Source organism: Vespa velutina, chromosome 12 (genome assembly GCF_912470025.1).
Source record: "Vespa velutina chromosome 12, iVesVel2.1, whole genome shotgun sequence".
Classification (NCBI taxonomy): Eukaryota; Metazoa; Arthropoda; class Insecta; order Hymenoptera; family Vespidae; genus Vespa; species Vespa velutina.
Window position 1 is genome coordinate 3,426,990 of NC_062199.1, and position 15,128 is coordinate 3,442,117.

At 29.3% G+C, this 15,128-nt stretch overlaps 1 protein-coding gene and 1 long non-coding RNA gene across 2 annotated transcripts in view; one reads left to right on the top strand and one right to left on the bottom strand.

Annotated features, from left to right (window-relative positions):
* LOC124953232 overlaps nt 1-3,968 on the top strand; it is a 10,282-nt gene extending 6,314 nt beyond the window's left edge. The window contains exon 5 of the long non-coding RNA XR_007102169.1: nt 3,610-3,968. This is a non-coding gene — a long non-coding RNA (uncharacterized LOC124953232). The remainder of the gene's footprint in view (nt 1-3,609) is intronic.
* The window catches only part of LOC124953223 (neuropeptide SIFamide receptor-like), a 51,240-nt gene continuing 39,606 nt past the window's right edge, over nt 3,495-15,128 (bottom strand). The window contains exon 3 of the mRNA XM_047504278.1: nt 3,495-9,943. Within this exon, the coding sequence (XP_047360234.1) occupies nt 9,148-9,943 (796 nt within the window). The 3' untranslated portion in view covers nt 3,495-9,147. The remainder of the gene's footprint in view (nt 9,944-15,128) is intronic.

Consider the following 15,128-nt stretch of genomic DNA (forward strand, 5'->3'; position numbering starts at 1 on the left):
AAAAGCGCAAAATTTGTAAAGATCCGACACAAGCGAAAACTAATACAGCGTATTGTACAGTGTTTTAAAGCGTGTTCTCGATATTATAACGCACTCTTTGCAAAAGGCATTACTTAATTACACAATCGTAGAATAATAACTAATTAATTCTCTTCATATCGTTCACTCATTCGTCTTAATGTCATTCACATCATTCGAATTCGCTACTTTTATCTTCTTTTTTTTTTTTTTTTTTCTTTTTCTTTTTCTTTTTTCTTTCTTCGAGCTTGGCTTAGATTTACGGACACGCATACGCACACACACACACACACACACACACACACACACATTTCTTAATATTTAAATGCATATTTACATATTTATATATAATATATATATATATATTTGTTTATAATGTAAGAATATATAATTATATAATATATAACATATACCATATATATATATATATATATATATATATATATATTTATATGTGTGAAAAGGATCACTTAAAAAATATCTTATGTAAATATAGAAAGACCATATATATATATATAATAACGTTTACAGTTTTAGAATAAAAACTATTCGCACGCCCCTTAGAACCGCGATAACTCATTTCTAAGATGAATCAAACGGTCTTATGGTTTTTGAGCGAGTCACAATCTCACAATACATTTTGGTCCACTCTAAAGTTATCTGGTTTTAGAAGATGCGCAAATACTTTTTACTTATCTTACATATTTATTTATATTATTTACATAATCGTATGAGAATAAAAAAAAAAAAAAAAAAAAAAAAAGAAGAACAAAAATGAGGATAGAGAAAGAAACAAGCAAACAAACAAAAAAGAAAGAAAATGGATAAAAAAAAAAAAAAAGTGAGGAAAAAGAAAAAAGAGAAAAAAAAAAAAAGAAATGAAAATTTCTTTATAATCGAATCATCGAGCGAACAAATGACAACGTAGGATCCATCTCTGATGCAAATAATGATACAAATATCATTCGCGGATAAATCGCGGAAAGAAGGAACACGTTGCCAGAGCTAAAATTTTTGAAAAGTTAGAAATCTGATGAGAAATGAAATGCTATATGTTATGTGTATGTATGTACGTATGTATGTATGTATGTATGTGTGTCGCCTGATGATCACTATTCATGGCTGAGAGAACGTGACAATGGATGCATCCGTATACCACTGTGTCATTCTTAGCTATTGTTAAGAATTTCTAACTTAGAATGAACGTATCTATGTATGTACATATATACATATATATATACGTACGTACGTACGTATGTATGATGTATGTATGTATGTATGTATGTATGTATGTATGTATTTTGAAGAGAGCTTGATAGAGACGAAGGATGTGAGATTGGATGATACGTTCGAAAAGTTTTCTTTAATTTCTCACGTACGTTCTTCTTCTTCTTCTTCTTCTTCTTCTTCTTATTCTTCTTCTTCTTCTTCTTCGAAAATTACACTCATACACATACACACGCACACACACACGCACACACACACACACGTGTGTACTTATGTATGTAACTACGTTCCACATTTTTCTTTTTCGATAAAATAACTTTACTTTCGTGTAAAACGAAAAAACAAAACTTTTCGATATGATACAATACGATACGATAATTATTAATCAGTATAATCAATTTTCATATATGAATGAAAAATTAACAAAATAACAAAGACGATCGTCGATTTCGATAACTATAAATCAATAACTTATCAACTATACTTATTTTTTACAGTCTCGTATTATACATGCTCGTTACATATTCTCGTAGATTCGTACATTCGTCGATAACAGGTAGTATGGTGGTCGTAGTAGAGGGTAAAGGGTTGGAAATGAATTGAAGGGTGGGAGTAGAGATGGGAGTGGAGGGGGTCGAAGGGTCGAAGGTAATAATTGTTGTTCGAATATACAATGATAAATACTATGGGTCATTGGAACTGTTTTTGTTTCGTCGTTTTTTTTTTTTTTTTTTTTTTTTTGGTTTTTTCTGTTTTGTTTTGTTTTGTTTTGTTTTGTTTTTTTTTTTTGTTTTTTTTTTTACTAAAAATCAAGCGTGCTCCGTGAGTGTTATTGAAGCTTTTTCGAAGCCTTTTTTTTCTTTTTTTTTTTTCTTTTTTTTTTTTTTTTTTTTTTTCTTTTTTTTTCTATTACATCGTAACATTCTTCTGTCGAAGTTTCTATTATGGTGAGCTTTAAGGATACGTTGAGCTTTTTACGGCTTTTTTTTCCCCTTTCTCTTTTTCTCGTTTACACGTTGTGTGGTTTACACCTTTTTCGTTTTCTCTTTCTTTTACTTTTTCTTCTCATTTGCTCCTTTTTTTCTTTTTTTTTTCTTTTTTACTTTCCCTTTACTCTTTCGTTTTATTTATTCGCTTGGATGTTTGTTTGTCTATTTGTTTTTGTTTTGTTCTTTTTCTTGTGATTTCTTTTTTTTTTTTTTTTTTTTTTTTTTTTTTTTTTTTTTTTTTTTTTTTTTTTTTCTTTGGTTTCCTTTAACTTTCTACGCTTATATCGTTGGGGGGGGTTTTTTTTGCACCTTTGAGAAACTCACTGACATTTAAATTCCATATTACGATATGCGTGGGTGGGAAGGAGGAAGAGGGGTGGAGCTGAAGGAGAAGGTAAGGCATACACGGGGATGTGGGGGGTGGGGAGGGAATTTATACATTAGTAATATTTAATAAATACGATTGTTGTTATTGTTTCAATAACTACGTATACTGTTTCTTTGCAGATACTTTCAACGAAACGAAACTCATACGTTTTTTCTTCCTCTTCTTCTTCCTCTATTTTTTTATTTCTTTTTTTTTCCTCTCTCTTTTTTTTCCTTTTTCGTTCTCTTTATTTCTTCTTCCTTTTCTTTTCTTTTTTCTTTTTGTTTCTTTTTCGTTCTCTTTTTCCTTTCCTTCTTGGCTAATACCAAATGTCTCAAATTAATTCTAAAACTTTTTTTGTAACAAATCACTATTCGCGCCATTTTTTCTCTCTTCTCTTCTTCTTTTCTTTTCTATTTATTTTTCTCTTTCTTTAATCCATCCCACCAACCCCCTCCCCGCCCGTCCCCGATTTTTCACTTTTCCTTTCTTTTACAAAATACAATGAAGAACGACATTAGTCGGAATAATTTCTCAGATTCATCGAGCTTTCGAAAAGTAGAACATCATTTAAAGTTTATCAGATAAGAAAATGTATAAATAAATATTGTTTATAGATAATATATCATTAAAAAGATGTAGTAATAATATTAAACCTTACAATTTCGATCGTGATACGATACGTCATTATATTCATTATAATATATACGTATATGTATATATATATATACGTTGTCCATTGTATTCATTTTTATTAAACATTATTACGTATTCTTGTGTATATCGATTTATAATTATTCGCTTAATGACACGGAACTTATTTAATGATTTTTCGCATGGCTAAGAAAGGAAAACGAGAATTTCTTTTTTTTTTTTTTTTCTTTTCTCGATTATTATTATTATTATTTTTTTTCTTTTTTCTTTTTTTTTTTTTTTTTTTTGAAAACATCGCTCACCGTATTTATCGTTATTATACAAACAATTAATTAATCGAGATCATTTTTTCAGAAAGGAGCACAGAGGATTGAATCTATACAAAGGAATTAAAATTAATGAACTGGATTCTAAAGCATATGTGAAAAACAAAAAGAAAGAAAGAAGGGAAGGAAGAAATAAAAGGACATATCGCAAAAATTTGCGATGATAGAAAAAGAAAAAATAGAGAAAGATAAAGAGACAGAAAGAGAGAGAGAGAGAGAGAGAGAGAGAAGAAGAAGAAAGATGAATTTTTTCGTACTATTTTTTACGGCAAGTATCGTATAACAACGGTATATAATAGTAACGTTAGATAATATAATAAATAATTATCTATTTACATGCAGACAACTAAACCGTACGCTTAAATCTTAATGCATCTATTACAAACATATAAGTAAATATATACACATATATATGTATTTATATATATACACATATGTGTATATGTATGTGTATATGAATATATATATATACATATTACATTACATATATTATATTCATTCTCGTAAAAACATCCCCTTGCATTTCACGTAAAACAAACATTACGATATAGAATCGTAAACAATTCCCAAAGTATCTCGCATACATTCGACATCGATCGAAACTTTATCCTGTATTTTTTCTTTTTTTCTTTTCTTTTTGTTTTCTTTTTTTTTTTTTTTTTTCTTTTTTAATCTAGATACTGTCAGCACACAATCGATATACAATACAATACATTAAAAATTTACGGCGAATCTTAATGAATTTTCATTCGGAATATATCAATCTTAAAAAAAATCACATACATATGTATGTATTTATATTCACGTTCTCTCGTTTTACAATCATTTATTATTATTACTTTTCAATTTTATAAATTCTCATCATGAGATATATATGTTAATTTATTTACGTATCCTTAGGCTAATTACAATTGGATATGAATAAATAGGATACGTTATCTCGCGATAATCTTTCCTTTCTTACTTTTTTCTTCTTTTTCTTTTTTTCTTTTTTTTTCCTTTTTTTTTTTTTTTTCCTAAGGTATACATATTTCGCCGGCTCATTATAGTGACAACTATAATCCTGTCTTGTTTTTCAATCGTATAAAAACTTTACGAAAATAATTGCTCTATCGTAAAATCCCGCGCGCAGCACCCGTAAAGAGAGAAACTTTCCCCACCCATCTCTCTGTCCAACCCCTCCCACCCCAACCCCGAACACCTATAGAGAGATTAGTTCGTCTACTCCGTTCGTCTTATTTATTTATTATTTCTATAAAGTGTTACGATGAAAATGACTACTTTCGTACAAGAAATTTTTCCGAACATGCCGTTCATATGTTTTTTTGTTTTGTTTTTATTTATACATTTATTATTGTATAAAGGAAGAAAATATATATATATATATATATATATATATTCTCTTTCTTTGTCTCTCTCTACAAATCGTATATATATATATATATATATATTAGTTTTCTTTTCTTTGGTATGTTTGTATTGTTATTACAAAATTAAAATTATGGTAATAACATCATTAACATACTGTTTGTTTAGGATAAAGAGAGAGAGAGAGAGAGAGATAGATAGAACTAGATACGAGGTCTATGCAGGTTACATAACTGCATGTGCATCTCGATGCACTTTATTTATTTCTTTATCTTTAAAAGGCGAATCATTTCGTCAATAATACTAATAATAATAATAATAATAATAATAATAACAATAATAATAATAATAATAACAACAACAACAAGAGCAAGAACAATAGTAATAATAATAATAATAATAAAAATAATAATAATAATAATAATAATAATAATAATAATAATAATAATAAATTGGTCGGTAAACATGGAACAAGAAACATGATTCCTGTTTGTCGCAAGAAAATTCTGTGATCTTTTCCAAGATCGTACGTTCAGATTAACTCAAACAACAAATTCACCGTATTTCTTCATTCAATGTGTGTTTAGAAAAATTCAGATCGTACTGATTTCAAATACGATACTGTATATAGATATATCCGTAGAAGTACGTACATACGTATGTATTTATGTATATATATATATATATATATATATATATATATATATGTATGTATGCATGTATGTATGTATGTATGTATGTACGTACATATGTATATATGTATATAAATATATGTTTCGTACTTCTATTTTCTCTTCTCCTTTTCTTTTCTCTAATTAGATGGAACTTCAACCCTGTAGATTGTTTTGTGTTAGCGAGGATGCAAAGAAAAAAAAAAAAAAAAAAAAAAAAGGAAAGAAAAAAGAAAAAGAAAAAGAAAAAAAAGGAAAAAAAAACACTTTTATCCTAAGAGAAATCGTTAATGTCGGTCGTATCGAAAAGATCATCAGATCATCATTGTATTAAATATCAAGGATCACTTACGTTTAAAACTGTAAATGTTATATCCAAGAGAGAGAGAGAGAGAGAGAGAGAGAGAGAGAAAGAGCGAGTATCTATCGGCCACTTGAAAATGGCCTTGATTAATCGAACTCATGAGTCATTGATTATACAATGAACTTTTAAAGTTTCTTTTAACTTAAAATTAGATATTTGCCCGAGAACGATCAAGAGCTTCTTTATCCTTTTTCTCTTTCTCTTTCCTTTTTTTGTTTCTTTTCCTTTCTTTTCTTTTTCTTTTTTTTTTTTTTCTTTTTTTCTTTTTTTCCAATAAAATAACGAAAGCTCTCTCAGCCGGACAAACGACGAATATGACGATAATGAAATTTTGTGTTTCCCTTTTTTTTTTTTTTTTTCTTTTTCTTCATTCCTTTTCTTTCTTTTACTGTTTTATGAAAAAGAAATAAGAAAAAAAGAAGAGAAAAAAAAAAAAAAGAAAAGAAGAAGAAGAAAAAAAGATAAAAAACGAAAGACTACTAGTATCTAGTAATACGTATCATTCGATATACATACAAATATATGCTAAAGGGCTATAACGGGTTATTGTCGGCGATGATTGCGTTCATCATCCGTTATATTATTAAAATCTATATTTACATACATACATACATACATACATACATACATACATACATACATACATACATACATACATATATACTAAGATATTATATATATACTTAGATATCTGTTCGGATGTATATAAGTATATGAGAGTATATAATGAAACACTTTCGAACCCATCGGGAGTAATACAAACGACAATTATACAGACGAAGAATTTTTAATAATTAATCGAGAAGATAAATCAATTAAACGAAGGCCAGCTACACGTATTGCTTTTTCTTCGCTCGATACAATTCTCTCTCTCTCTCTCTCTCTCTCTCTCTCTCTCTCTCTCTCTCTCTCTCTCTCTCGTAAGTATCTACATATGTATTTATTTATGTATTTATATATGTATGTAAGTATATCTCTCTTTCTCTCTACTTCTCTCTTTTTCACACACACACACATTCTCTCTCTCTCTCTCTCTCTCTCTCTCTCTCTCTCTCTTTCTCTGACTCTCTTGTTTGTATTTCGCGTTAAAATTCGTTTTCTCCTTCACAATGTGATTTTAACCTTTAACTCTCTCCTAACAATATCACTTAAATCTTATACACTTCATTCTCTCTTGTCCTTCTCAATCTAATCTGATCCATAAGTGTGTACGTGTGTGGCACCCTCGAGAAACTCGATAAGACTAGGTCAACTAATGTTCCGGTAAGAAAATATATGTATATATATATTATATATATATAGTTATATTTATATGTATATATAATATATATATATAATTATATGTATAGGTATATATATATATATACATATATATATATATATATATATATATATAAGTAGTATATACTCTACTAGAGTCGATTTTCGCTAAGATAAAGTTGTATGTATATATTTATGTATGTATTAGACAATTCAGTAATATATATGTATATATATATACATATATATAAGTACACAATAATATTCACATTGCGTGCGTGGACCGGCGCGTTTCTAAACGCGTTTGGTTAAATGTCATTAGAAATGTTTTTTTTTTTTTTTTTTTAAATTCCATCTTGAAATATTCTCTGGACTTTCAATATTTCGTTCGATTTACAAGTAATTAAAAAATTCCAGAGTCCAAAAGTCATTTATCATGTTATTGCAATCTATGAAATTTTTGGTAACAATTGTTTCAACACTGTTTAGGCAGTGACCACAAAAAATCGAAGGATCATCGACGTACTGTCGAACACTTATTTTTTATTTCGCATTTTGTGTCCGTGTTTGTGTTTGCGTATTAGTATGTTTATATGTATGCGATTATTATTAATATGTATTATTACTATTATTATTATTATTATTATTATTATTATTATTATTATTATTATTATTATTATTATTATTATTATTATTATTATTATTATTATGTTCGCTGAAAATCACATGAAATATGTGTACTGACAAAAGTTCTCGTTGGACAGGCTAATTTCTAATATGCTGATCGAGCACAATCGATCCACGTGAAATTAGTATTCCAATAAAAAACGAACTCTAACTCTCTATTCTCTGGAATGCGAAGAAAAATCTAAGCTCTTATTTTTAACTATTTTTCTTTTCTGCTTCCTCTTCTTCTTTTTCTTCTTCTTCTTCTTCTTCTTCTTCTTTTTCTCTCGAACAGATGACAATATTTGAATAAATTTTCTTCGCTTTGAGAAAAAGAGAGACGTTCTCGTAAAGATCGTCGAAAAAACAAATATACATATACATACATACATATATATATATATATATATATATATATCATTGTTTCAAAAAAATTAATCAGCAAATATCCCCGATAATTAGCAAGGACGTGAAAAATCTTCGTTTATTCGTAAACCGTGTCCGGAGTATTGTTCTTTCGTCGATGGATCTAATTCTATATTATCCATCATCCATCATCCATCCATCCATCCATCATTCATCCATCCATCCATCCATCCATCCATCCATTTTTTCTTTATCCTCGATAAATATACTCGAGTTGATGTAACGAGTCAATAGTAAGATATTCGTATCGTCGAATTAACTGAACGTGCCCTTTTTATCTATTTTAATATTTTCTTCGTATCTTCTTCTTCTTCTACTTATCATCATCGACTTCCGACCCGAGTAACAATCGTGACGATCATCATTGTGATGACCCAGAATCTCGGTGTCGGCGCTCTCCGTTTTGATAATAGAGAGAAAAAAAAAATCCATGAGTGATCCTCGGCTCTCAGGCCTCAGAGTCTAGAGACCCGATCAAGTCTAATACACCAAGTCGTTGGACTAAAAGCAGCAACCTTTATATGCTTTTCTATTCCTATTCCTTTAATTCCACCTCCACCTCCATTTCCACCTCCACCTCCACCTCCACTTCCATCTCCACCTTCTTCGATTTATTCGATTCCCTTCTGATCGACCGTGTCAGGATATATCTATTTCTATCTCATACTCTTTCCTCTTTCCTCTCTTGCTTTCCCTCTCTCTTTCTCTGAGTGATACAGAACATGGTGCAAAATGGTCGTCCCGTTATCAATCTAGACATCTTATTTCTTTTTACTTTTTCATTTGTATTTTTTTTTTTTTAATTTCATTCTTAAACACCAGTGTGATTGAATATATAAGAAACATTGCTATCCTGATGAACAGGTGGTCCATGACAAGGGGCACGTCTCGTTGACGAATTATTATTGTTATTGTTGTTATTGTTAACATAATAGGATGACTTTCTCATGCTCGTTGACGAGGACATCATTGCTACAGTTTCGTAATATCTTAATTTACCGCAGCAACGGCCGCTTTTTAATATCGCGACGAAGCCGCGTCTATATTTCTTGTTGAAAAATGCATAAAGGATCGGATTGATACAGGAATTGCTTGCACCGAGCCATTGAGCTATTGGTGTTGCTATAGGTAATATCTCGTCTTCTTGGCCGGCAACATCACCGCCTAATTTTATTACTGCGAATATTACGTAAAGAGGTAGCCATGATAGGACGAATAGGATAACGACGACCACCAACATCTTCACCACTTTCACCTTTGACTTTTGCTGTATCCGTTCCATTTGGGCGTCCTTCGTGTCGGTTGGTATATGCCTACGCCAAACTTTTATCCAGATCAATATGTAACAAAGTGATATCAGGATCATCGGTAATACATAACATAGAGTCAAATTTCCAATCAAAAAGAAGAGGGAACCATCCTCGGGACGTGGCCATGTCTCCAAACATAACCTCAAATCTGGATCATCATCGTAAATCGATACTAAGTTGAAATAGACCAACCAAGGCGATGTTATCGTCAATGCGATGAACCAGATCACAACGATCATCATCCTGGCTCGTCGTTTTGTTATCTGACATTTTAGTGGCCACCAAATTGCCAGGAACCTAAAAAACAAGAAAGAAAAACAAAGAAAATTATTTCGTTATAATTTATTCATCGTTGCATTTTCATGGGAAATTTTTTTAATATCTATTAAATGAGACTAATATCTCGATTATTTTCTAATTCTTTTCTATTCTAATCCCTCAACATCATTATAAATATATATATATCATATATTATGTATAATAAATATTTATAATGGAGTTGAATGATGGAATATATATATATATATATATGAAGATTAACTTGGTGACAAATCTCCTAGCAAATTAAAACTTATTTATATGTATTCTTTTCCATTTTCAATTCTATTCGTAGTTACGTTTGTATATGTGTAAATATATATATATATATATATATATATATATATATATATATATAATTTGGTAAATGATTTCATGGCTAAACACTTTGAAATTGATATTCCGTCTAGTATCGACTAATAGATATTTGATATATATCTAACTCTCGTAAAATTATTATCTGTAAAATTGTTAAAAAATAAAGAAATAATAATTGGATTCGCAAGGTGTAATATAGTAAAAGTTGTGATAAAAATCACAAAGCTTAGGAATAAACGCCAAAGGCATTCGAAAAACGATAACTTCGATAATCAAGTTAAAGAGAGCTATTCGCTTTAAGGCTCTTTCTCGTTTGAAGATAGTAATACGATCGTTTTAAAGATAGTAATCTAAACCCTTGTCTCGCGTATCTCTCGACAAATTACACTGTATCCAATCTATCCCCGTTTGTTTTTTTTTTTCCCCGATACAACATACTGAAAACAATTCCTAGAATTTCGAGTAGTAACCACTAGTTCGTGGTGTTAACACAGACTCTTTTTTATTCTTGTTTCTTCTTCTTTTTTCTTTTTTTTTTTTTTTTTTTTTTTTTTTTTAATCTTTCTTTCTCCTTTCCCGTTTCCTTTTATACTCGATCCTCGCATCTGTCGTCAAAACTTTTCGCAAATAAAATAAAATTTTTCTTTTCGACCTACATACATGCATACATACATACATACATACATACGTACGTACATACGTACGTACGTATGTACATACTTGTACGTTCCTAAAATTTCTATATACATGAATCTAAATTATTCTCGGCTTGTTTGACATAATTTTTAATATGTCGAATGAAAATGTTTGTTTCGAAACTCTTATAAATTCCGTCGATAAATAGATCGCATTGCGATCTATGACGAAATCAGGACGGAAAGAACAAATCAAATATTTTAATTGGATACTCAGACCGATAATATGTAGATCATATTCCGGTTTATGTAATTGTGACGGCGAATTGTTTAACGATCGGAAAATCAAGTGGGATATTATAGATTGATAAACGAACGACGAACATACGAATATTACAACTTACATAATTATCCTGATCGATTATACAAGTTGTCAGGAATGAAATCAGGTTCGGTGTTAAAAGGAAATAAATGTCTTAATAAATGAATACGCGTTACACAATAACAAATAGAAATATTTCAATTGGTTGAACACAAATTTTTTTCAATTATATATTCGTTTACTCCCCCAAAATCAATGATTTAGAAAGTTAAAATGATATGTTAAATTGATACGATAAATTGGTATATAAATATGATAAACTCGTTTATGCCACCTCCACAATCCAGTTTCCATATTGAAACATGTAAAATATACTTGGATCGAAATACGCCCTGATGATATTTTTCTCTTTTTCGTATTTTGCGTATTTTTCTTTCTTAATCTACTATCAAGGAATATTCCATTCTCTCTTTCGAAAGATACACGTTTAAACTGGTCACGCTTCGATGGGTTTCTAAGGTTTACGCTTCGTGAAAATAATAATTGAACGCTCATGCGTTCTAGTATCTAACAACTATGAGTATGGTTTTAAAAAATATACCCAATACATATACATATTGTTACGAACGAGCCTAAAGGTATTTAGAATGAACTCGGATAAGCCGTTTAGATAAGGCGTTTCTAGTCACCGAAAAGATTTTTATATATAAGGAGCATTCGTCTAGCTTGCGAATCATTCCGAGATATTAGATATTTTTAGAAAAACAAATTATTCATTCGTAAATAAGAGAATTGTATACTTTTAAATAATGGAGTTCAATATTTTAATAAAGATTCGTTTACATTGAAAATATAATAGTGTATATATATATATATATATATATATATATATATATATATGTATAATATTATATTTAATGTATATATATATTTAAACGATATTAATAATAATAATAATATTTATATTATTATTATATATATATATATATATATATATATGTATGTATAATATTATATTTAATGTATATATATATATTTAAACGATATTAATAATAATAATAATATTTATATTATTATATATATATATATGTATTAATATTAATACTTATTATTAATATTAATAATATAATATAATTAATAATAATAATAATAATAATATTTATATTACTATATGTATATATATGCATATATTTATATTATTTATTTATTTATTTATTTATCGGAAGTATTTTCCGTGAGAACGATCGCCGATCGTTACGTATTACGATTATTCTGACAAGTAGATAAAAGGTTAAGGTCGCGGATTTCCGTAAAGATTTTTCCTTTTTCTTTTTTTTTTTTTTTTTCTTTTCTTTTTTTTCTTTTTTAATTGAAATCAATAAAACACTCGTTGAATGACATTAAAATGCAACAAACGTTATCGTCAATAGATGTTACTCTTTGTAATGCAAATGTGAGGATGACTCACACATAGAAGATATTTATCGTAGAGTATTCTCACGATGAAAGGAAGAGAAAGAAGGATGATGATGGTCCTCCTCTTTTACATTGAAACGTTCTCTATTCCAAAGAAATAATTCGTTCGCGTTTCTTAATGATTTCCGGATATCCCCAATAGTATTGGCATGAATAAAAGGAGGGAGAAGTATGATGGAAAAAAAAAAAAAAAAAAAAAAAAAAAAAAAAAAAAAAAAGATGAAGAGAAGTGAAAAAAAGAGAAAAGACTTGCAAGTCTCAAAACATTAGCTCCTAATTTAATCAACCCTACGATATTTCCCGTACGATAATTCATTTCTTTTATATTTTTTATTCGACGCGTTGTATTATATCTTTTTCTTTTTCTTTTCTTTTCTTTTTTTTTTTTTCTCGAGATCTTTCTCGATTGTAACAATCGGTTTTTGCGTCCTTCGATTGCGATAAATGAATTGTCGACGTCTGCATTAAAAAAAAATTCCTCTCTATAAATCAAGGGTGATCACGATATCGATCTGTACCGATCGTTCGTTTTCTCGATCGAATGTTTTCTCGATTTTTTCTTTTTTTTTTCTTTTTTTTTTTTTTTCTTTTTTTTTCTATTGGTAGAAGTGACAACGCGGAAGAAAATGATTTGAGATAGAAAGAAACAAGCAAACAAACAAACAAATAATGTAAAAAAAGAATGAAGAGAAACACACGCACACACACACGCACACGCACACATACACACATATATTTTTTCTCTCTAAGAGTTAACAATGGTTATATATTATTCGTTGATAGGCACGATCAAGGTCGCAAATGCATTATAGTGGGGCAAACGATGAGTACAACAAAGCTTTCAACAGAAATATATAAAGAGTTCGGTTTTTCTGCAGTGCTAACAGTAGCATCGATTCCACGTTCTCTTCGTGTTTGCGAACGGAAAGCCGATAAAACGTTTAACATGTTCAAACTGGCAAGTATTTCAGCCATTTTTCCATGTACGCTTTTATACAATACATAAAATCTAGATTTAAGTTTAGTTATCGATATATTTGTCTCCGTTATCCCTTATAAAAATTGATCAGAAATTATCACCGGTTCCATGTTATTTTTTACTTCCCTCTTTCTCTTCCTTTTTTCTCTTTTCTCTTTTTTATTATTATTATTATTATTATAATTATAATAATAATAATTATTATTATTATTATTATTATTATTATTATTATCATGATCATCTTTATCGATATGGTATCCTTTATCAGAGAGAATAGCTCCTGCTAAATTACTTTCCATTTGTAAAATTCCATTGATAGGAATCAGCAACGATTGAATACACTCTTTCGAGAATACAAAAGGGTCCAATCAAGGTGCACCTTTAATCCTTTCCGCGATGAAAACTCAGCGAAAAGAAAAAAGAAAAAGAAAAAAAAAAAGAAAAAGAAAAAGAAGAAGAAGAGAGAAGAAAAAAAAGAAAGAAAGAAAAAATACTTTTAGAGATGCTGCACGTTTCATCGTATACCCCGCGCTGAATGTATTCCCCCGAGAAGAAAATGTACGAATTCGCTCTTTTTATCGTCCCCCCCCCCATCCCCACCCCATCCCACCCCATCTCCCATCCCTCTTATCGATCGCTATTCACGAATATGGTATCGGATCAACCCCTCGGCGTCAAACTATTTGCAGTTTCGGTAACTTTAAATATCCAATATATTCTTCCTCGAGTAGAGTGAAACTTTCTTAGGAACCTATCTATTCGAGCGTCGAAATATTAAAGACGTTATAAATCTCTCGAGTTTATTTCGAAAAGTAAAGTATTCAATTTTTTTTTTCTTTTTTTTTTCTCTTTTTTTTCTCTTTTTTTTTTTTTTGACAAAAAAAAAATATATATATATACTTTATATATAATGAATTTATAAAAAAAATTAATATATATATAATATATTCTTGGAAATTAACTTCACTAGATATCTTTACACACACACATATGTATATATATATATATATATATATATATATATATATATATGTATATAGTAAATAAGTATATTGGCGAATTGGTGCACATACAGATTGGAAATAGATTTTACTAATGGAAGTTTCGCGTCTCTCGATGAATAGGATCATTCGTCTAAGTCGACTATTTCTAATAGGGATTAAACGTAATGATTTATTTTATATTTTTGAATACTAATCGATCGAATTGTATTTATAGATTTTACTGATGTTGACGATTATGCTGACGAGTGGTGTTTTGAGTGCACCAATGCCTGGACCAGAACCAGGACCAGTTCCACCATTATTGGGATCACATAGCCTGATATATCCACAAAGTTACGTTAAAGTTATACCAGCGATACATCCACCTACTGTACCATTGGCCTATCATCCTGGCTACAAATGGATCCATCCTGGCTCGATTTATCTCTAC